Source organism: Ciconia boyciana, chromosome 29, assembly GCF_034638445.1.
Source record: "Ciconia boyciana chromosome 29, ASM3463844v1, whole genome shotgun sequence".
NCBI classification, from domain to species: Eukaryota; Metazoa; Chordata; class Aves; order Ciconiiformes; family Ciconiidae; genus Ciconia; species Ciconia boyciana.
In genome coordinates this window covers 682,693-706,734 of record NC_132962.1, presented here as the reverse complement: position 1 = coordinate 706,734, position 24,042 = coordinate 682,693, and the positions used below count along the sequence as shown (strand labels likewise).

Sequence of the window (24,042 nt, the reverse complement as noted above, 5' to 3'; positions counted from 1 at the left end):
GGGCAGGGAGAGCTGGGGGTGGGGGCAGATGGGGACGGTGACCCTGGGGCAGGGGTGGCACCAGGGAACAAGCCCAGCTCAGAGTGGCCACCAGGACCAGTGACCCCAGGGCACCGTGACTCCAAGGGCCAGGGTGACCCCAGGGGACATCACTACCAGCGACCACCTCCGTCCCCACCAGCTGACCATCTGCACTACTTGACCATCCCCACCAGTTGACCAACCCCACTAGCTGACCATCTCCATCTCCATCTCCACCAGCTGACCCTCCCCATCCCCACCAGCTGACCATCCCCATCCCCACCAGTTGACCATCTCCATCCCTACCAGTTGACCACCTCCATCCCTACCAGTGGACCATCTCCATCCTCACCAACTGATCATCTCCACCCCCACCAGGTGACCATCCCCATCCATACCAGCTGACCATCCCCACCAGTTGACCATCTCCATCCCCACCAGCTGACCACCTCTATCCCCACCAGTTGACCCTCCCCATCCCCACCAGTTGACCATCCTCATCCCCACCAGTTGACCATCCCCATCCCCACCAGTTGACCACCTCCATCCCTACCAGTTGACCACCTCCATCCCCACCAGCTGACCATCTCCATCCCCACCAGCTGACCATCTTCATCCCCACTAGTTGACCAACCCACAGCTGACCATCCCTTAACCCCACCAGCTGACCATCCCCACCAGCTGACTGTCTCCATCCCCACCAGTTGACCACCCCTACCAGCTGATCATGTCGATCTCCACCAGGTGACCATCCCCATCCATACCAGCTGACCATCCCCACCAGTTGACCATTCCCATCCCCACCAGTTGACCACCTCCATCCCTACCAGTTGACCATCTCCATCCCTACCAGTTGACCATCTCCATCCCCACCAACTGACCATCTCCACCCCCACCAGGTGACCATCCCCATCCATACCAGCTGACCATCCCCACCAGTTGACCATCTCCATCCCCATCAGTTGACCACCCCACCAACTGACCACCTCTATCCCCACCAGCTGACCCTCCCCATCCCCACCAGTTGACCATCCTCATCCCCACCAGTTGACCATCCTCATCCCCACCAGTTGACCATCCCCATCCCCACCAGTTGACCCCCTCCATCCCCACCAGTTGACCATCTCCATCCCCACCAACTGATCATCTCCACCCCCACCAGGTGACCATCCCCATCCATACCAGCTGACCATCCCCACCAGTTGACCATCTCCATCCCCACCAGTTGACCACCCCACAAACTGACCACCTCTATCCCCACCAGCTGACCCTCCCCATCCCCACCAGTTGACCATCCCCATCCCCACCAGTTGACCACCTCCATCCCTACCAGTTGACCACCTCCATCCCCACCAGTTGACCATCTCCATCCCCACCAGCTGACCATCTCCACCCCCACCAGCTGACCATCTTCATCCCCACTAGTTGACCAACCCACAGCTGACCATCCCTTAACCCCACCAGCTGACCATCCCCACCAGCTGACTGTCTCCATCCACACCAGTTGACCACCCCTACCAGCTGATCATCTCCATCTCCACCAGGTGACCATCCCCATCCATACCAGCTGACCATCCCCACCAGCTGACCATCTCCATCCCCACCAGCTGACCACCCCCACCAGCTGACCACCTCCATCCCCACCAACTGATCATCTCCACCCCCACCAGTTGACCATCCCCATCCCCACCAGTTGACCACCTCCATCCCTACCAGTTGACCACCTCCATCCCCACCAGCTGACCATCTCCATCCCCACCAGCTGACCATCTTCATCCCCACTAGTTGACCAACCCACAGCTGACCATCCCTTAACCCCACCAGCTGACCATCCCCACCAGCTGACTGTCTCCATCCCCACCAGTTGACCACCCCTACCAGCTGATCATGTCGATCTCCACCAGGTGACCATCCCCATCCATACCAGCTGACCATCCCCACCAGTTGACCATTCCCATCCCCACCAGTTGACCACCTCCATCCCTACCAGTTGACCATCTCCATCCCTACCAGTTGACCATCTCCATCCCCACCAACTGATCATCTCCACCCCCACCAGGTGACCATCCTCATCCATACCAGCTGACCATCCCCACCAGTTGACGATCTCCATCCGCATCAGTTGACCACGCCACCAACTGACCACCTCTATCCCCACCAGCTGACCCTCCCCATCCCCACCAGTTGGCCATCCTCATCCCCACCAGTTGACCATCCCCATCCCCACCAGTTGACCACCTCCATCCCCACCAGTTGACCATCTCCATCCCCACCAACTGATCATCTCCACCCCCACCAGGTGACCATCCCCATCCATACCAGCTGACCATCCCCACCAGTTGACCATCTCCATCCCCACCAGTTGACCACCCCACAAACTGACCACCTCTATCCCCACCAGCTGACCCTCCCCATCCCCACCAGTTGACCATCCCCATCCCCACCAGTTGACCACCTCCATCCCTACCAGTTGACCACCTCCATCCCCACCAGTTGACCATCTCCATCCCTACCAGTTGACCATCTCCATCCCCACCAGCTGACCATCTCCACCCCCACCAGCTGACCATCTTCATCCCCACTAGTTGACCAACCCACAGCTGACCATCCCTTAACCCCACCAGCTGACCATCCCCACCAGCTGACTGTCTCCATCCACACCAGTTGACCACCCCTACCAGCTGATCATCTCCATCTCCACCAGGTGACCATCCCCATCCATACCAGCTGACCATCCCCACCAGCTGACCATCTCCATCCCCACCAGCTGACCACCCCCACCAGCTGACCACCTCCATCCCCACCAACTGATCATCTCCACCCCCACCAGTTGACCCTCCCCATCCCCACCAGTTGACCACCTCCATCCCTACCAGTTGACCACCTCCATCCCCACCAACTGATCATCTCCACCCCCACCAGGTGACCATCCCCATCCATACCAGCTGACCATCCCCACCAGTTGACCATCTCCATCCCCACCAGCTGACCACCCCCACCAGCTGACCACCTCTATCCCCACCACTTGACCCTCCCCATCCCCACCAGTTGACCATCCTCATCCCCACCAGTTGACCATCCCCATCCCTACCAGTTGACCATCTCCATCCCCACCAACTGATCATCTCCACCCCCACCAGGTGACCATCCCCATCCATACCAGCTGACCATCCCCACCAGCTGACCATCTCCATTCCCACCAGCTGACCACCCCCACCAGCTGACCACCTCTATCCCCACCAGTTGACCCTCCCCATCCCCACCAGTTGACCACCTCCATCCCCACCAGTTGACCACCCCCACCAGCTGATCGTCCCCATCCCCACCAGTTGACCACCTCTGCCCACACGACGATGACCTCCTCACCTTGTTGGGCTTCACCGCCCTCTGCAAGTTCTCGATCCACTTGTCCCTCTCGGCGGCCGAGCGGCAGGCGAAGCACTTGGTCCCCGAGGCCGTGGTCACCTGCGGGTGACAAACAACAGCGACCAGATGCCACGGTGATGGCCGAGGCGGCGGAGGACGGTGACGAGAAGGTCTGGTCTGTACCTCGAAGCAGAACTCCTGGCCCAGGATGCTGCTGTGGACCGCCTTGATGATGGAGTCCTCATCCAGGTTGAGCTCCAGCGCCTCGGCCGCGCTGCTGGGGCTCAGCAGGGACTCGTGGGAGTGCGACTCCTTGAAGCTCTGCATCAGCCGGGCCCTGCGGGGACGCGGGGGGACGCTCGGGGGGGTGGTGGGGTGGGGAGTGGGGGTTTGGGGGTTGGGAGGAGGAGGTGCCCGGGGTGGTGGTGGTGGTGGTGGTGGCATGCGAGCGGGGGTGACGGTGGCGGTGGGGGGTGGGGGTACCTGGGGCATCCGCGCGGGACCTGGGGACGCGTCCGCGGCGCCGGGACGGACAGAGAGAGACAGAGTCAGGGCGGGGCGGGGGGACGTGGAGGGGTACCCAGGAGCGACCCCCACAACCTCCACTGTCACATCCCCGAGAGACCCCGGCATCCAGCCCCCAAAACAGGGGGACCCAGGCATCTGCCCCCACCCCAGGCAAGGGGGACCCAGGCATCTGGGCCCCCCTCCCCCAAACCAGAGGGGACCCAGGTGTCAGATCCCCCCCAAAACAGGGGGACCCAGGCGTCCAGCCCCCCCCAGCCAGAGGGGACCCAGGCATCTGGGCCCCCCAAAACAGGGGGACGCAGGCATCCACCCCCCCAAAACAGGGGGACCCAGGTGTCAGTCCCCAAAACCAGGGGGACCCAGGCATCCAGCCCCCCAAAACAGGGGGACCCAGGCCTCCGCCCCCCCCAAAACAGGGGAACCAGGTGTCCAGCCCCCCAAAACCAGGGGGACCCAGGCATCCAGCCCCCAAAACAGGAGGACCCAGGTGTCAGGCCCCCAAAACCAGGGGGACCCAGGCCTCCGGCCCCCCCAAAACAGGGGAACACAGGCATCCACCCCCCCCAAAACAGGGGGACCCAGGTGTCAGCGCCCCAAAACCAGGGGGACCCAGGCCTCCGGCCCCCAAAACAGGGGAACACAGGCATCCACCCCCAAAACAGGGGACCCAGGTGTCAGCGCCCCAAAACCAGAGAGACCCAGGCCTCCGGCCCCCCCAAAAGGGGGGAGCCAGGTGTCCAGCCCCCCCCAAAACAGGGGGACCCAGGCATCCAGCCCCCCCAAAACAGGGGACCCAGGCCTCCGGCCCCGCCTCGCACTCGGCCGCTGGCGCAGGTGAGCCGCCCCCGGGCGCTATATTTAGCCCCGGGGCTGCGTAAGCAGCGGCCCCGCCACGTCCCCGTCCCCACGGCCACCACCGTCACCGTCACCGTGTCACCGGCACCCGGCGTGGCGGGGGCGGCGTGGCTAAAAATACCCCGGCGAGCGGGCACCCCCTTCCTCCTGGGGACAAGGGACATCCCGAAGGACAAGGGACCCCCCCCCCCCCCCCCAGGGCATCCCCCTGGGGCTGGGGACAAGGGACACCCCCCAGGGGACATCCCAAGGGATGTCCCCCCTCCCCAAGGGACCTGTTGGGGACCAGCCCTGGGGGTAGGGGACAAGGGATGCTCCTGGGGACAGGGGACACCTCAGGGACACTCCTTGGGGACAGGGGAAATCCCCTCGGGGACCACCCAGGGGTAAGGGGACAAGGGACCCCTGGAGCAGCGTGGACCCGTGTCCCCCAGGGACAGGGACAAGCAACCCCCTTGGGGACAAGGGGACAGAAGTCCTCTGAGCTCAGGGACCATGTCTCCGGGGACAAGGGACATCCCAAGGGACAGGGGACCCCCCTGGGGACAGAGGACCTCCTTGGGGACATCCCCAGGAGACGTGGGGACAGGAGACCCCATCCCCTGGGGACCATCTCCCTGGGGACAAGGGACATCCCAAGGGGACACCGAGGACATGGGACCCCCCCCCCCCCCTCCCTCCCCAGGGACAGGGGACCGTACCCCATCCGCAGCTCCGGTGACGGTGACGGTGACAGTGACACCGGGCCGGGTGCCAGGCCGGATCCTGCACCCAGCTCCCACCCACCAGCTCCGGCTATAAACGGCGCTGGCCCCGCCTGCCACCTGCCCGGCCACCCGGTCCCCAAAGTGTCCCCAAGGTACGGGGCAGGGGGACAGCAGGGACTCACCTTGCAGGGAGTGAGGGGCACCTGCCCCATGTGGGGACAGTGGGGACAGTAGGGACCTGGCACACATGGGGATAGTGGGGACACTGGGGACCTGTCTCACATGGGGACACTGGGGACACTGAGGACCTGCCCCATACGGTGACACTGGGGACATTGGGGACCTGCCCCAGATGGGGATGGGGACAGGGGGGACCTGCCCCACGTGGGGACAAGGACATGGGGGACCTGCCCCATACGGTGACACTGGGGACATTGGGGACCTGCCCCAGATGGGGATGGGGACAGGGGGGACCTGCCCCATGTGGGGACAAGGACATGGGGGACCTGCCCCATACGGTGACACTGGGGACACTGGGGACCTGCCTCATATGGGGACATTGGGGACACTGGGGAGCTGCCCCATATGGGGACATTGGGGACACTGGGGACCTGCCACAGGTGGGGATGGGGACAGGGGGGACCTGCCCCACATGGGGACAAGGACATGGGGGACCTGCCCCATACGGTGACACTGGGGTCACTGGGGACCTGCCCCAGATGGGGACATTGGGGACACTGGGGACCTGCCACAGGTGGGGATGGGGACAGGGGGGACCTGCCCCACATGGGGACATTGGGGACCTGCCCCACACGGGGGGTTGTCCCTGTGTCCGGCTGGAGGACACTCGGAGTGGCCACCCGGCATGCCTTGGGGACAATGAGGGAACGGGGACGTCCCTGTGCCCAGCCTGGGGACACGGAGGAGCAGGACTGTCCCCATGGCCACCCTGGGGACACCCAGAGACCAGGGCTGTCCCCAAACCTGACCTGGTGTCACCTAGGGAACAGGACTGTCCCCAAACCTGACCTGGTGTCACCTGAGCAGCAGGACTGTCCCCATGGCCACCCTGGTGCCACCTGGGCAGCCGGACCGTCCCCATCCCCAGCTTGGTGTCACCTAGAGACCCACGACTGTCCCCACGGCCACCCTGGTGTGACCCAGGCAGCAGGACTGTCCCCAGCTTGGTGTCACCCAGAGACCAGGACTGTCCCCAAACCTGACCCAGTGCCACTTGGGCAGCAGGACTGTCCCCACGGCCACCCTGGTGCCACCTGGACAACCGGCCCGTCCCCACGTCACCCCCAACCCACCCCCACCCTCCCACACACCCTGAACATCCCCGCGCCTCGACGGGAGCCCCCAACGCCATCCCCGAGGCGTCCCTCAGGGTGTCCCCGAGGTGTCCCCGAGCTGTCCCCAGGTTGTCCCCGGGGTGTCCCCACCTGTCGTGGTCGGCGCTGCGGAAGCGGGGCAGGATCTGCCGGAAGCTGCTGGTGCGGTCGAGCTTGGGCTGGCTCTTGGTGCGCTTGATGGAGCTCTTCAGGCGGCGGCTCAGGAAGCCTTGCTGGGGTACAGGCGGCTGAGGGGGGCCGGGGGGCGGGGGAGGGGCAGAGGGGGAGGGGGGCCGGGGGGGAAGGGGGGCCAAGGGGGAGGGGAGGGCGGGGGGCCGGGGGACCAGGGGACCGCGGAGGCGATGGGGCTGGATGGGGTCACCACGGTGATGGGGGGTAGAGGACCATGGTTACCATGGTGATGGGGGCAGAGGAGTGGGGTTGCCATGGTGATGGGGGTAGAGGACCATGGTTACCATGGTGATGGGGGGCAGAGGAGTGGGGTTGCCATGGTGATGGGGGGTAGAGGACCATGGTTACCATGGTGATGGGGGGCAGAGGAGTGGGGTTGCCATGGTGATGGGGGTAGAGGACCATGGTTACCATGGTGATGGGGGGCAGAGGAGTGGGGTTGCCATGGTGATGGGGGTAGAGGACCATGGTTACCATGGTGATGGGGGGCAGAGGAGTGGGGTTGCCATGGTGATGGGGGTAGAGGACCATGGTTACCATGGTGATGGGGGCAGAGGAGTGGGGTTGCCATGGTGATGGGGGGTAGAGGACCATGGTTACCATGGTGATGGGGGGCAGAGGAGTGGGGTTGCCATGGTGATGGGGGTAGAGGACCATGGTTACCATGGTGATGGGGGCAGAGGACATGGGGTTACCATGGTGATGGGGGCACAGGGCCGGGGTTACCATGGCGATGGGGGGCCTAGGACACGGGGTTACCACAGCACCAGGGAGCATAGGACGGGGGTTACCATGACAACGGGGAGCCCAGGCCACGGCGTTACCATAACAACAGGGTGCATAGGACCGGGGTTACCATGGTGACGGGGGCACCGGACATGGGGTTACCACGGTGACGGGGAGCAGAGGACCAGGGTTACCATGGCGATGGGGGGCAGAGGACACGGGGTTACCATGGTGATGGGAGCAGAGGACCAGGGTTACCAGGGCAACAGGAATATGGAGGAGCGGGGGGGTAACCATGGCGATGGGGGATCCGGGTAACCATGGTAACACGCGTGTGCAGGGGCGGGGGGACGGCGGTGACAGGGGAGCGGGGTCAGCGGGTGGGCAGGACCATGGTAACCATGGCGACGTGGGTGATGGTAACCATGGTGACAGGCATGGGCAGGACCACGGTAACCATGGCGACGCGGGTGATGGTAACCATGGTGACAGGCATGAGCAGGACCACAGCAACCACGGCGACGCGGGTGATGGTAACCATGGCGACAGGCATGAGCAGGACCACGGTAACCATGGTGACGTGGGACCAGGGTAACCATGGCGACAGGCATGAGCAGGACCACGGTAACCATGACGACATGAATGTGCAGGACCAGGGTAACCATGGCAACATGGGGCCGGTAACCACGGCGACAGGGATGCGCACGGCCAGGGTAACTACGATGACACGTGTGTGCGGGAGCAGGGTAACCGTGGCAACAAGCATGGGCAGGAGCGGGGTAACCATGGCAACGTGGGACCAGGGTAACCATGGTAATGTGCGTGCAGGAGCCAGGTAACCATGGCAACGTACACACGCAGGACGAGGGTAACTGCGGCCACACACGTGTGTGCAACGAGGGCAACCCCGAGGACACGCGTGTGCCACGGTAACCACGGAGACATGGGAGCGGGGTAACCATGACAACAGACGTGTGCGGGAGCGGGGTAACCATGGCAACATGGGAGCAGGGTAACCACGTTGGGGTGTGCACGCAGGAGCGGGGTAACCCTGGCAACGTACACGTGTGGGACCAGGGTAACCGTGGCGACAGGCGTGTGCAGGATGGGGTAACCATGGCGACAGGCGTGTGCTGGGTGAGAGTAACCATGGCAACAACATACATGCGCAGGACCAGGGTAACCGTGTGTAACCGGGGCCACACGCGTGTGCAGGACGGGGTAACCACGGCAACAGACGTGTGCAGGACCAGAGTAACCATGGCAACACACGTTTGCAGGATGGCGTAACCACGGTAACATACATGTGCAGGATGGGGTAACCACGGCAACATACGTGTGCAGGAACAGGGTAACCACGACAACACGTGTGTGCAGGATGGGGTAACCATGGCGACACGCATGTGCGGGACGGGGTAACCATGGCAGCATCATACATGTGCAGGACCAGGGTAACCGTGCGTAACCGGGGCCACACGCGTGTGCAGGACGGCGTAACCACGGCAACAGACGTGCGCAGGACCAGAGTAACCATGGCAACATACGTTTGCAAGATGGCGTAAACACGGCAACACACATGTGCAGGATGGGGTAACCACGGCAACATATGTGCACAGGACCCGGGTAACCACGACAACGCGCGTGTGCGGGATGAGGGTAACCACGGCGACAGGCGTGTGTGGGATGAGGGTGACTGCGGCGACAGGCGTGTGCGGGATGAGGGTAACCGTGGCAACAGGCGTGTGCAGGACGGGGTAACCGCGGCGACAGGCGTGTTCAGGATGAGGGTAACCACGGTGACAGGCATGTGTGGGATGAGGGTAACCGTGGCGACAGGCGTGTGCAGGACAGGGTAACCATGACGACAGGTGTGTGCGGGATGAGGGTGACCGCGGTGACAGGCGTGTGCAGGACGGGGTAACTGTGGCGACAGGCGTGTGCAGGATGAGGGTAACCATGGTGAAAGGCGTGTGCGGGATGAGGGTAACCGCAACGACAGGCGTGTTCGGGATGAGGGTAACCGTGGCGACAGGCATGTGTGGGATGAGGGTAACCGCGGCAACAGGCGTGTTCGGGATGAGGGTGACCGCGGCGACAGGCGTGTGCAGGACGGGGTAACCATGGCGACAGGCGTGTGCGGGATGAGGGTAACCATGGCGACAGGCATGTGTGGGATGAGGGTAACCGCGGCAACAGGCGTGTTCGGGATGAGGGTGACCGCGGCGACAGGCGTGTGCAGGACGGGGTAACCATGGCGACAGGCGTGTGCGGGATGAGGGTAACCATGGCGACAGGTGTGTGCGGGATGGGGTAACCGTGGCAACAGGCGTGTGCGGGATGAGGGTAACCGTGGCGACAGGCGTGTGCGGGATGAGGGTAACCATGGTGAAAGGCATGTGTGGGATGAGGGTAACCATGGCGACAGGCGTGTGCAGGACGGGGTAACCGTGGTGACAGGCGTGTGCAGGATGAGGGTAACCATGGCGACAGGCATGTGTGGGATGAGGGTAACCGCGGCAACAGGCGTGTTCGGGATGAGGGTGACCGCGGCGACAGGCGTGTGCAGGACAGGGTAACCATGACGACAGGCGTGTGCGGGATGAGGGTAACCATGGCGACAGGCGTGTGCAGGACGGGGTAACCGTGGCGACAGGTGTGTGCGGGATGAGGGTAACCATGGCGACAGGCGTGTGTGGGATGAGGGTAACCGCGGCGACAGGCGTGTGCGGGATGAGGGTAACCATGGCGACAGGCGTGTGCAGGACGGGGTAACCGTGGCGACAGGCGTGTGCGGGATGAGTGTAACCATGGCGACAGGCGTGTGTGGGATGAGGGTAACCGCGGCGACAGGCGTGTTTGGGATGAGGGTAACCATGGCGACAGGCGTGTGCGGGACGGGGTAACCGTGGCGACAGGCGTGTGCTCACCGAGGGCCGGAAGGGGGGTGCGGGGGGGGCGTCCATGTTGATGCTGTACTGCTTCCCCCCGGGGACGCTCTTCCTGCGGGAGCGGCCGCCGTGGTAATCTGGGGGGGCGAGGGGGGACAGGAGCTTGAGGGGACAGCGGGGACAAGGAGGGGGGACGGGACAGGGGACACCCCCACATCCCCCCCGCCCCCCAACATCCACCCGCTGGGGCAGGGGGGCCCCAGGTGTCCTGGGAGGGATTTGGGGGGGACCCAGGCATCCGGGGAGGATTTGGGGGCCCCAGGTGTCCTGGGAGGGATTTGGGGGACCCAGGCGTGCAGGGAGAATTTGGGGGACCCAGGCATTTGGGGAACCCAGGAGTCCTGGGGGGGGATTTCTGCATCCTGGGAGAATTTGGGGGACCCAGGTGTCTGGAGAGGATTTGGGGGCCCAGGCGTCCGGGGGGACCCAGGCATCCGGGGAGGATTTGGGGGCCCAGGCACCCTAGGAAGGGTATGGGGGGGCATGGGGTCACCCCAGTATCGGGGAGGGCCCTGAGGGCCTCCCTCCCTCCATCCTCCCCCCCACCTCCCAGCAGCCCCCGGGGTCCCCTCGCCCTCTCCCCCATCCCTCTGCCCCTCCCCTTGCCCCTCCCCCATCACCGACGTCACCCCCGGGCCCCCTCCCGGCCCCCCCGCCAAAAACAAGGGATGTCCCTGCGCTCCGGGGGTCCCCCAAACTCTGCCCCCCCCCAAAATATCCCCTTAACTCTGCCCCTGGCCTTGGGGTCCCCTTAACTCTGCCCCCCCCGAGACCCCCATTTTCCCCTTAGCTCTGCCCCCCATCCCCTTAACTCTGCCCCCAGCCCTGGGGTCCCCCAACTTTGGCCCCCAAAACCCCCTTAACCCTGACACCCCCCAATATCCCCTTAACTCTGGCCCTGGCCCTTGGGGTCCCCCTAATTCTGCCCCCCAAGACCCCCCAGACTCTGCCCCCCCCCCAAATCCCCTTAACTCTGCCCCTGGCTTTGGGGTCCCCAAACTCTGCCCCCAATCTTGGGGTCCCCTTAACTCTGCCCCCCTGACACCCCCTTAACGCTTCCCCCCATATCCCCTTAACTCTGCCCCTCTCAAATACCCTTAACTCTGCCCCTGGGGTCCCCTTAACTCTGCCCCCCCGACCCCCAAATTCTGCCCCCCCAATCCCCTTAACTCTGCCCCTGGCCTTGGGGTCCCCCAAACTCTGCCCCCCCCCAATATACCCTTAACTCTGCCCCCAGCCCTGGGATCCCTTAACTCTGCCCCCTGATACCCCCCAAACTTTGTGTCCCCCCCAAATCCCCTTAACTCTGCCCCCAACCTTGGGGTCCCCTAATTCTGCCCCCCCAAATCCCCTTAACTCTGCCCCCCAAAATTCTGCCCCCCAATCCCCTTAACTCTGCCCCCCAAATTCTGCCCCCCCAAATCCCCTTAACTCTGCCCCCCTGACATCCCCCCAAAACTCTGCCCCCAACCTTGGGGTCCCCCTAATTCTGCCCCCCAAATCCCCTTAACTCTGCCCCCTCCAAATTCTGCCCCCCAAATCCCCTTAACTCTGCCCCCCAAATTCTGCCCCCCAAATCCCCTTAACTCTGCCCCCCCGACATCCCCCCAAACTCTCTCCCCAATCTTGGGGTCCCCTCAGCCCTGTGTGTCCCCCCCCCAAACCCCCCCTCACTCCCCCCCCCCCAGTTCCTACCGGCCACGGTCCTGCTGCCGCCCTCCAGGCTGAGGCGGGTGCCGGGGGGCCCCAGGGTGCCCCGCAGCGCCCAGGGGGGGCCCGGCTGGGGGGGGCCCCACATGGCGCCTCCCCCACCCTAGAGCCGCCCCGGGGGCCCCCCACGAGGCCCACGGGCGCCCGGGGGGGAACCGGCCCCCGGCCGCATCCCCGCACGCCTCGCACACGCGTGTGCCACGCGCACACCGGGGTGATGGGGCGGGGGGGGGGGGGGGCAGGAGCGGCGAGGTGGGGGGCACGCTCGGGCGGTCGTGAGCACGGGGCTGGGGGCACGCTCAGCCCCGGCTTTGCACGCTCACGCTCACCCCCACAGCCATGCACGCTCAGCCCGGGGCCTTGCACGCTCGCCCGGGGTCTCGCACGCTCACCCCGGGCCTTGCACGCTCACCCCGGGGCCTTGCACGCTCACCCCGGGCCTTGCACGCTCACCCCAGGCCTTGCACGCTCGCCCCGGGCCGTGCACGTTCACACTCACCCCTGGAGCCGTGCACGCTTGGCCCTGGCTGTGCACGCTCGCTCCAGGCCGTGCACGCTCACACTCAGCCCCGGAGCCGTGCACGCTCACCCCGCTGCCATGCACGCTCACCCCAGCCTGTGCACACGCACCCCGGGCCGTGCACGCTCACGCTCGCTCCTGGAGCTGTGCACACTCACCCTGGGCCATGCACGCTCGCCTCCAGCCGTGCACACTCACCCCAGGCCGTGCATGTTCACGCTCACCCCGGGAGCCGTGCACACTCACCCCAGACCGTGCACGCTCACGCTCACCCCAGGAGCCGTGCACACTCACCCCAGGCCGTGCACGCTCACATTCGCACCAGGAGCCATGCACACTCACCCCAGGCCGTGCACGCTCACTCTCACCCCCGAGCCATAGTCTCCCCCCCGAGCCGTGCACGCTCACCTGGAGCTGTGCACACTCACTCTCAGAGCCGTGCACGCTCACCCGGAGCTGCGCACACTCACCCTGACAGCTTTGCACACTCACCCTCTGAGCCGTGCACGCTCACCCCAGGCCCTGCACGCTCGCCGTTACCCCCAAGCCGTGCACGATCCCCCTCTGAGCCGTGCACGCTCACCCCCGGCCGTGCATGCCCACACTCACCACCTGAGTTTTGCACGCTCACGCTCAGCCCCGGCCGTGCACGCTCGGTGTCAGCCCCGGAGCCGTGCACGCTCACCCCTGGAGCTGTGCACGCTCACCTGTGAAGCCATGCACGCTCCGGCCGTGCACGCTCACTCCCCCGAGCCCTGCACGCTCCTGCTCACTCTCAGCTGTGCACACTCATGCCTGGGAGCTGGGCACGCTCGTCCCCAGCCGTGCACGCTCCCGGGCACACCTAGCCCGTGCACGCTCACCCCCCGGCTATGCACACCCTGTCCCCGCTGAGCCGTGCACGCTCACCCCCCGAGCCTTGCACGCTCACTGCCAGCCCTGCACGCTCACCCCCGAGCTGTGCACGCTCCCTGTCGCTCCCAGAGCCTTGCACACTCACTGTCACCCCCCGAGCCTTGCACGCTCACTGCCAGCCCTGCACGCACTCCCTGTCACCCCTACAGCCTTGCACGCTCCCCCCCCAGCCCTGCACGCTCCCCCTCGCCCCTACAGCCTTGCACACTCACTGTCACCCCCAGAGCCTTGCACGCTCACTGCCAGCCCTGCACGCTCCCCGTCACCCCCGAGCCTTGCACACGCGCCCCCAGCGCCGTGCACGCTCCCCCTCGCCCCTACAGCCTTGCACACTCACCCCCAGCCCTGCACGCTCCCCGTCACCCCCGAGCCTTGCACACTCACTGCCAGCCCTGCACGCTCCCCTCGCCCCTGCAAGCGTGCACGCTCGCCCCCGCCCTTGCATCGCTCACCGCCGCCCCCGCCGTTGCACGCCTGCCCCCGGGGCTTTGCACGCTCGCCCCCGGCCGTTGCACGCTCGCCCCCGCCGTTGCACACTCACCCCCGCCGCTCCTGCCGCCGCCGCCACCGCCCCGCGCGCGCACGCTCCGCCCCCGCCGCGCGCGCCTCCGGCCCTGCCCCCTCCTCCCCTCCCCTCTCCCCGCTCTCACCTCGGGCGCGCGCGGCACCGCGCGGCACCGCCCCGGCGCGTGGCGAGGGGGGGAGGGGCGGGGTCCGGGGAGGGGGCGGGGCGGCGTTGCCGGGGAGACGTGGCCACGCCCCGCCGCCGCGCGCGAGGGCTCGTGGCCGTGCGGGTCCCCTCCCCCCCCCCCTCCCCGTGGGACCTCGCGGGACCGGGGGGGCGGGGGAGGGGGGGGGGGACACGGGACACGGGACACGGGACACGACCCCCCGGTGACACCCGCGGTGGTGCCACCACGGTCCCACGGGGGACAGCGACAGCGGTGGTGGCAGCGGTGGCACTGGTGGTGGTGACACTGGTGGCAGTGGTGGTGGTGGCAGCGGTGGCACTGGTGGTGGCAGTGACAGTGGGGACAGCGACACTGGTGGCACTGGTGATGGTGATGGTGATGACAGTGGTGGCTGGGGGGACAGTGACAGTGACGCTGGTGGCACTGGTGACAGTGGTGGCGGTAACAGATGTGGCAGTGGGGACAGTGACAGTGACGCTGGTGGCATCGGCAGTGGTGATGGTGACAGCGGTGGCAGTGGGGACAGTGACAGTGGTGGCAGTGGTGATGGTGACAGCGGTGGCAGTGGTGGTGGTGGCAGTGACAGTGGGGACAGTGACACTGGTGGCACTGGTGATGGTGGTGGGGACAGTGGTGACAGTGGTGACAGCGACAGCGGTGGTGGCAGCAGTGGCACTGGTTGTGGTGACACTGGTGGCAGTGGTGATGGTGACAGTGGTGGCACTGGCGGTGGTGATGGGGACAGTGGTGGCTGTGGGGACAGTGACAGTGGCGGCGGCAGCAGTGGCACTGGTGACAGTGGCGGCGGTGGCAGCAGTGACAGCAGTGGCAGCGGGGACAGTGACAGTGACACTGGTGGCACTGGTGACAGTGACAGTGTGGCAGTGGGGACACAGCGGTGGGCCATGGCAGTGGTGGCAGTGGGGACAGTGACACTGGTGGCACTGGTGGTAGCAGTGATGGTGACAGCGGTGGCAGTGGTGGCACTGGTGGTGATGACAGTGGTGGCAGTAGGGACAGCAACAGCGGTGGCCACGGCAGTGGGGACAGTGGCAACAGTGACAGTGACACTGGTGGCACTGGTGGTGGTGACAGTGGTGGCAGTGGTGACACTGGTGATGGTGACAGTGGTGGCAGTGGGGACACTGACAGCAGCGGCCACGACAGTGGTGGCAGTGACAGTGACACTGGTGGCACTGGTGATGGTGACAGTGGTGGCAGTGGGGACAGCAACAGTGGTGGCCACGGCAGTGGGGACAGTGACAGTGACACTGGTGGCACTGGTGGCGGTGACAGTGGTGGCAGTGGGGATGGTGACACTGGTGGCACTGGTGGTGGTGACAGTGGTGACAGTGGTGACACTGGTGGTGGTGACAGTGGTGGCAGTGGGGACACTGACAGCAGCGGCCACAGCAGTGGTGGCAGTGACAGTGACACTGGTGGCACTGGTGATGGTGACAGTGGTGGCAGTGGGGACAGCAACAGTGGTGGCCACGGCAGTGGGGACAGTGACAGTGACACTGGTGGCACTGGTGGCGGTGACAGTGGTGGCAGTGGGGATGGTGACACTGGTGGCACTGGTGATGGTGGCGGTGGCGGCAGTGGTGGCAATGGGGACAGTGCCTGTGGCAGTGGTGGCAGCGGTGACACAGAGTGGTGGCCGTGGCAGTGGTGGCAGCGGTGATGGTGGTGGCAGCCGTGGTGACAGTGGCGATGGTGACAGTGGTGGCGGTGGCAGTGGTGGTGGCTGTGGTGACAGCACTGACAGCGGTGGCGGTGACAGTGGTGGCCGTGATGGTGACAGTGGGGACGGCGGTGGCCACGGGGACGGTTGCAGTGGACGGTGGCAGTGGTGGCAGTGACAGCAGTGGCCGTGGTGACGGTGATGGCGGTGACAGTGGCAAGAGTGGTGGCCCTGGTGGTGGTGACAGTGGTGACGGTGAGGATGGTGGTGGCCGTGGATGGTGACAACGGTGATGGTGGTGGCAGGGGGTGGTGGCAGTGGTGGTGCTGGTGACAGTGGCAGTGGTGGCACTGATGATGACAGTGGTGGTGGCAGTGCTGGCAGTGATGGTGGCAGTGGCGGTGGCAGTGACAGTGGTGATGCTGGTGACAGTGGCAGTGGTGGCAGTCATGGTGACAGTGATGGTGGCAGTGGTGGTGCTGGTGACAGTGGCAGTGGCAGCAGTGACGATGACAGTGGCGGTGGCAGTGGTGGCAGTGACGGTGGCAGTGGTGGTGCTGGTGACAGTGGCGGCAGTGACGGTGGCAGTGGTGGTGGCAGTGACGGTGACAGTGATGCTGGCAGTGGCAGTGGTGATGCTGGTGACAGTGGCAGTGCTGGCAGTGGCGGTGACAGTGTCGGTGGCAGTGGTGACAGTGGCAGTGGTGACAGTGACGGTGGCAGGTGGTGGCAGCGGTGACAGTGGCAGTGGCGACAGTGGCGGTGGCAGTGATGGTGGCAGTGGTGACAGTGACGGTGGCAGCAGTGGCGGTGGCAGTGGCAGTGACAGTGGCGGCAGCGGTGGCAGTGGTGGTGACGGTGGTGACAGTGTCGGTGGCAGTGGTGACAGTGGCAGTGGCGACAGTGGCAGTGGCAGGTGGTGGCAGCGGTGACAGTGGCAGTGGCGACAGTGGCGGTGGCAGTGATGGTGGCAGTGGTGACAGTGACGGTGGCGGCGGTGACAGTGGCAGTGGCGGCAGCGGTGGCAGTGGTGGTGACGGTGGTGACAGTGACAGTGGCAGTGGTGACAGTGACGGTGGCAGTGGCAGTGACAGTGGCAGTGATGGTGACAGTGGCGGTGGCGGTGGCAGTGGCGGCGGTGGCAGTGGTGGCGGTGGCAGCGGTGGCAGTGGTGACAGTGACGGTGACAGTGACGGTGGCAGCAGTGGCAGTGGCGGTGGCAGCGGTGGCAGCGGTGGCGGGGGTGGCGCGTGCCCCCCGCGCTGTCGCCGTCGCCATGGCGACGCTTCGCCAGCCACCGTCGCCGGGAGCGACGACGCTTTTTTTAAACGCCGGGAGGAAGCGGGGAGGGGCGGGGGGAGGGGCGCCGCCGTGTCCCCCCGTGTCCCCAACCCCCCCGCCCCTCCCCCCGAGGCCACGCACGGGGCACCCACGGGGGGGGAGGGGACCCAGGCGTCCGGGAGAGGGGAGGGGTGGGGTCAAGGGGGGAGGGGCGGGGCGGACGCCGGGACCCCCAAGTGGGGAGGGGATGGTCAAGGTGAGGGGGGAGGGGTCGGGTCAAGGCCCCGGATGCCTGGGTTCACTGAGGGGGAGGAGGGGTCAAGGGGGAGGGGTCAAGTGGGGGAGGGGCAAGGTGGACGCCGTACCCCATAAGTGAGGGGAGGGGAGGGGGAGGGGTCGGGTCAAGGCCCCGGATGCCTGGGTTCACTGAGGGGGAGGGGTCAAGTGGGGGGAGGGGTCAAGCGGGGGAGGGGCCGGGCGGACGCCGGGCCCCATAAGTGGGGGAGGGGACGGTCAAGGTGTGGGGGAGGGGTCGGGTCAAGGCCCCGGATGCTTGGGTCCCCTTTGGAGGGGGAGGAGGGGTCAAGTGTGGGGGAGGGGTCAAGGGGAGGGGTCAAGCGGGGGAGGGGCCGGGCGGACGCCGGGCCCCATAAGTGGGGGAGGGGATGGTCAGGAGGGGGGAGGGGTCGGGTCAAGGCCCCGGGTCCCCTTTGGAGGGGAGGGGGGTCGGAGGGGAGGGATGGGGGAGGGGGGGGGGGTCGGCCCAGCCGCCGCCTCCCTGCGCCGCGGGGTTTCCCTAGCAACGGTTGCCGAGCAGCCATGCGTGCCTCCAGTGAGCATTATGGGATGGCTGGCAGAGCTTTGGGGGGGGGATGCTCTGCTTCCTCTCCACCCCCCACCCCCCAAAGGGGATCAAGGTGGGGGGTCCTTCCTCCCCCTCCTCCCCCTCCCCTCCCCCGGTACCGTGCTCGGGGTGGGGGCGCCCCTCCACCGGGACGCTGACGGTTCGGCGCAGCAGTTTGCTCCGGCACGGTTCGCTCCGGCGGTCCCGGATGAGCAATGGGTGAATCTGGAAAGATTTGGGTCACCCCCAATATATTTTTTTTTTGGGGGGGGGGGCGGGGATCCCCCCCCCTCCCCCATCCCCCTCCCCCCAACTCACCTCCTCCTCATCCAACATCAGCAACTGGTTCCCCGAGATGATGCAGAACCGGGGGTTCCAGGGCGGGCGCTCGTAGGGCGACGGGGCGTAAGGCCCGCGGGCCAGGGGGGCTCCTCGCACATCTGGGGGGAGGGGCAGAGGGGGGAGGGGGTCACTGCTGGGCCACCCTTCCCCCTCCCCCCATAGTTTTGTCTCCCCCCCACCCATGGGTGCTGGACTTTCTGCATCCCGGCGTTGCTCAGGCAACTGCAGCCCACGGAGGGGGGGGGGGAGAAAAGGGGGGGTCCCCATCTGGACACCTGGGTGTCCCCCCCCCCCACTTTGGACATCGTGGGTGCCCCCCTGGACAGCCTGGGTGCCCACTCGGGGTGCTGGGTGCTCATTTAGGGTGCTGGGTGCCCACTCGGGGTGCTGGGGGGGGGGGGGGGGGTGCTGGGTGCTCTCGGCCTCCCACGCCGAGGGTGGGGGATGCACGAGGCCCGGACATCCTGGGTGCCCCCCTGGACATCCTGGGTGCCCCCCTGGACATCCTGGGTGCCCACTCGGGGTGCTGGGTGCCCACTCGGGGTGCTGGGTGCCCTCGGCCTCCCACGCCGAGGGTGGGGGATGCACGAGGCCCGCACATCCTGGGTGTTCCCCCCCCAAAACCCCTGGGTCCCCACTTGGGGTGCTGGGGGTGAGGGTCTGGATGACTGGGTCCTCCCCCACCCCCACCCCCACCCCCCTGGGTCCCTCAGAGCACCCATAGAGGGGGAAGGGGGGGGGGGGGGGGGGGGGATGGGCAAGGCCCGGCCGCCTGGGTCCCCGCGGCCTCCCACGCTGGGGGGGGCGGATACACGAGGACCGGACACCGGGGTGTCCCCCCCCACCGCCCCCCCCCGGGGATGCCGGGGTCCCCCGGACGCGGGGCAGCTCCCCTCCCCCCCGCCCCCCTCCCCCCCCCAGGCCCCGGCCCCGTTTCCGAAGTGGGTCAGGCCGGTCCCCGGGGACCCCGGCCCCGCCACCCCCCCGGACCGGGCCCTGTCCGCGGGGATGGACCCGCCACCGGCACCGGCATCAAGCGGGACCGGCAGCCTCCGGTACCGGCATCCCCGGGTACCAGCGTCCCCGGTCCCGGCATCCCCCCCTCCCGGTACCGGCATCGCCCGGTACCGGCATCCTCCCCCCGCACCCGCACCTCCCCGGTAGCAACATCCTCCCCGGTACCAGCACCGACCGGTACCGGCACCCCCCGGTCCCGGCATCTCCCCGGTACCGGCATCCCCCGGTACCGGCACCCTCCGGCAGCAGCATCCTCCCCCGGTCCCGACAAACCGCCGGTACCGGCATCTCCCGGTACCAGCATCCCCCGGTCCCGGCATCACTGCCTACCGGCATCCCCCGGTACCGGCATCCTCCCCGGTCCCGGCACCCTCCCCCGGTACCGGCAACCCCCAGTACCGGCATCTCCCGGTACCAGCATCCTCCCCCGGTACCAGCATCCTCCCCCAGTACCGGCAACCCCCGGTACCGGCCTCTCCCGGTACCAGCCTCCCCCGGTACCGGCCTCCCCCGGTAGCAGCATCCCCCGGTCCCGACACCCCCCTTCCCGGTCCCGGTCCCGATCCCGGCCCCACCCCGGGCCGCTTCCCCCCGCTTCCCCGCTGCCTCCCGGTACCGGCTGCGGGGCCGCCCCCCCCCACCGCCCCGGTGCCCCCCCCCCGTGCCCCCCCGGTGCCGGTACCTCGGAAGGGGGCATAGGACATGGTTCCTCCGCCGCTCGCTTCCCCGGGCGCCGGCACGGGCGGCGCGGGGACCCAGGCGGGCGGGGGAGGGGCGGACCCGGGCGTCGGGGGAGGGGGGACGCAGGCGTCGGGGAGGATCCGGGCGGGGAGGGGCGGGAGGGGGGGGCCGCGGGGCGCTCGCAGGGGCGGCGCCTTTAAGGGCCCCCCCCCCCGGCACCGGCGGCACCGGCGACAGCGGCGACAGCAACACCGGTGGCATCGGCGACAGCAGTGAGACCAGTGACAGCAGTGGCACCAGCGGCACCAGTGAGACCAGTGGCCCAGCAACACCAGTGACAGCAGCAGCATCAGTGAGACCAGCGACAGCAGTGGCACCAGTGAGACCAGTGGCACCAGCAACAGTAGTGGCACCAGCGACAGCAGTGGCACCAGTGACGGCAGCAACACCAGTGGCACCAGCAACAGTAGTGGCACCAGCGACAGCAGTGGCACCAGCAATACTAGTGACACCAGCAGCACCAGCAACAGCAGTGAGACCAGTGACAGCAGCAGCACCAGTGAGACCAGTGATACCAGTGGCAGCAACACCAGTGGCATCAGTGACAGCAGTGAGACCAGTGACAGCAGTGGCACCAGCGGCACCAGTGAGACCAGTGGCCCAGCAACACCAGTGACAGCAGCAGCACCAGCAACACCAGCGACAGTAGTGGCACCAGCGGCACCAGCAATACTAGTGAGACCAGTGGCACCAGCCACACCAGCAACACCAGCGACAGCAGTGAGACCAGTGACAGCAGTGGCACCAGCAACACCAGTGAGACCAGTGATACCAGTGGCACCAGCAACACCAGTGACAGCAGCGGCACCAGTGGCACCAGTGATACCACTGACACCAGTGACAGCAGTGGCACCAGTGATGGCGGTGACACCAGTGGCACCAGTGGCACCAATGACAGCGGTGACACCAGTGATACCAGCAGCACCGGTGACACCAGTGACAACAGTGAAACCAGTGGCAGCAGCGACAGCGGTGGCACCAATGATGGGAGTAACACCAGCGACAGCAGTGGCACCAGTGACACCAGCAGCACCAGTGACAGCAGTGCCACCGGTGCCACCAGTGAGACCAGTGACAGTGGCACCAGTGACAGCAGTGGCACCGGTGACGGTGGCAACACCAGCGGCACCAGTGATACCAGTGACACCAGCAACACCAGTGGCATCAGTGACAGCAGCGGCACCAGTGGCACCAGTGACAGCAGTGACAGCAGTGGCACCAGTGGTACCAGTGATGTGACAGCAGTGACAGCAGTGCCACCAGTGATGCCAGTGACACCAGTGGCACCAGCGATACCAGTGGCACCAGCAACACCAGTGGCACCAGTGACAACAGTGACAGCAGCAGCACCAGCAGCACCAGTGATGGCAGCGACACCAGTGGCTCCAGTAATGGCAGTGACACCAGTGATACCAGTGACACCAGTGGCAACAGTGACAGCAGTGGCAACAGTGACAGTAGCGGCAGCAGCGACACCAGTGACAGCAGTGGCACCAGTAACAGCGGTGACACCAGTGACACCAGTGACAGCAGTGGCACCAGTGACAGCAGCAATAGCAGTGGCACCAGTGACATGAGTGACACCAGCGACACCAGTGGCACCAGTGAGACCAGTGACAGCAGTGGCACCAGTGGCACCAGCGGCAACAATGACGGTGGTGACACCAGTGACAGCAGCGGCATCAGCGGCACCAGTGACACCAGTGGCACCAGTGGCACCAGTGACACCAGTGACAGCAGTGGCACCAGCAGCAGCAGCGATATCAGGGACACTGGCGACACCAGTGGCACCAGTGGCACCAGTGACAGCGGCGGCACACCTCAGTGGCGCGGGGATCCCCAAGCTCTCTATCCCAGCGCTCCCAGTTCCCCCCCTGTTTCCCACCATCCCATCCCAGCGTCTCCCAGTTGCTCCCAGAGCTCCCAGTGCCCCATGCCAGGGCCTGCCAGTGTCCCCAGTGTCCTTGTCCCAGAGCCCCCAGCGCTCCCAGTGCCTCCCAGTGTCCCCTTGCCCCCCAGGGCTCCCAGCGTCCCCACCCCAGTGCTCCCAGTAACCCCAGTCCCCATCCCAGTGCCTCCCTGTGCCCCATCCCAGTGTTCCCAGCGCTCCCAGTTCCCCAAGTGTCCCCGCTGTCCCCAGAGTCTCTATCCCAGTGCTCCCAGTGCCACCAGTGTCCCTGTTCCAGTGCTCCCAGTGCCCCTGAGCATCCCCGGGGTCCTTATCCCAGTGCTCCCAGTGCCACCAGCATCCCCATCCCAGTGCTCCCAGTGCTCCCCCAGTGTCCCACCATCCCATCCCAGCGGCTCCCAGTTGCTCCCAGTGCTCCCAGTGCCCCACCCCAGTGTCCCCCCAGTGCTCCCGAGGGCTCCTGCTCTTCAGCCCTCCCAGTAGCTCCCAGTTCACACTGGCGTGAGCGTGCACGGGGTGAGTGTGAGTGTGCACGAGGGGTGAGTGTGAGTGTGCACGAGGGGTGAGTGTGCACGAGGGGTGTGAGCGTGCGCGGGTGAGTGTGAGTGTGCGCGGGGTGAGTGTGAGTGTGCACGAGGGGTGAGTGTGAGTGTGCACGAGGGGTGAGTGTGCACGAGGGGTGTGAGCGTGCGCGGGTGAGTGTGAGTGTGCGCGGGGTGAGTGTGAGTGTGCACGAGGGGTGAGTGTGCACGAGGGGTGTGAGTGTGCGCGGGGTGAGTGTGAGTGTGCACGGGGTGAGTGTGAGTGTGCACGAGGGGTGAGTGTGCACGAGGGGTGTGAGTGTGCGCGGGGTGAGTGTGAGTGTGCACGAGGGGTGAGTGTGCACAAGGGGTGTGAGTGTGCGCGGGTGAGTGTGAGTGTGCACAGGGTGAGTGTGAGCGTGTGTGGGATGAGTGTGCACAGCACCAACGTGAGTGTGCATGGGGTGAGTGTGCACGAGGGGTGTGAGTGTGCGCGGGGTGAGTGTGAGTGTGCACGGCATCGAAGTGAGTGTGCGTGGGGTGAGTGTGCACAAGGGGTGTGAGTGTGCGCGGGGTGAGTGTGAGTGTGCACGAGGGGTGAGTGTGAGTGTGCACGGCATGGAAGTGAGTGTGCGCGGGGTGAGTGTGAGTGTGCACGGCATCGAAGTGAGTGTGCGCGGGGTGAGTGTGAGTGTGCGCAGGGTGAGTGTGAGTGTGCGTGGGATGAGTGTGAGCGTGTGTGGGATGAGTGTGCACAGCACCAACGTGAGTGTGCACGGGGTGAGTGTGAGTGTGCACGGCATTGAAGTGAGTGTGCGCGGGGTGAGTGTGCACAAGGGGTGTGAGTGTGCGCGGGGTGAGTGTGAGTGTGCACGAGGGGTGAGTGTGAGTGTGCACGGCATGGAAGTGAGTGTGCGCGGGGTGAGTGTGCACAAGGAGTGTGAGTGTGCGCGGGTGAGTGTGAGTGTGCACGAGGGGTGAGTGTGCACGACATTGAAGAGCGTGCAAGGGGTGGGTGTGCAAGGGGTGAGTGTGAGTGCGCACGGGGTGAGTGTGAGCGTGCACGAGGGGCGCGTGAGTGTGCACGGCACTGAAGTGAGCGTGCGCTCAGCGGGTGTGCGACGCGGCGCGGGAAGGCGAGTGTGCGCTGGTGAGGGGCCCCCGCGCTGAGGGCCCCCGCACCCGCACT

The 24,042-nt window shown here is 66.3% G+C and overlaps 2 protein-coding genes across 2 annotated transcripts in view; one reads left to right on the top strand and one right to left on the bottom strand.

The window, feature by feature from the left end:
• SYNGAP1 (synaptic Ras GTPase activating protein 1) overlaps positions 1-20,429 on the bottom strand; it is a 34,181-nt gene extending 13,752 nt beyond the window's left edge. Inside the window, exons 1-7 of the mRNA XM_072847844.1 lie at positions 20,365-20,429; positions 18,642-18,763; positions 18,443-18,548; positions 10,657-10,754; positions 6,923-7,044; positions 3,571-3,724; positions 3,388-3,486 (exon numbers count right to left, since the gene is read on the bottom strand). Coding sequence (XP_072703945.1) covers positions 3,388-3,486; positions 3,571-3,724; positions 6,923-7,044; positions 10,657-10,754; positions 18,443-18,548; positions 18,642-18,763; positions 20,365-20,386 — 723 coding nt within the window. The 5' untranslated portion in view covers positions 20,387-20,429. The remainder of the gene's footprint in view (positions 1-3,387; positions 3,487-3,570; positions 3,725-6,922; positions 7,045-10,656; positions 10,755-18,442; positions 18,549-18,641; positions 18,764-20,364) is intronic.
• A 246-nt stretch (positions 20,430-20,675) lies between these two features.
• On the top strand, positions 20,676-22,837 carry LOC140644780 (uncharacterized; the record flags this gene model as incomplete). The annotated part of the gene is made up of 4 exons (XM_072847843.1): positions 20,676-20,994; positions 21,030-21,431; positions 21,659-22,225; positions 22,767-22,837. Coding segments are annotated over 4 exons (1,359 nt in total), but the record flags the coding sequence as incomplete, so codon positions are not given.
• Positions 22,838-24,042: the final 1,205 nt, after the last annotated feature.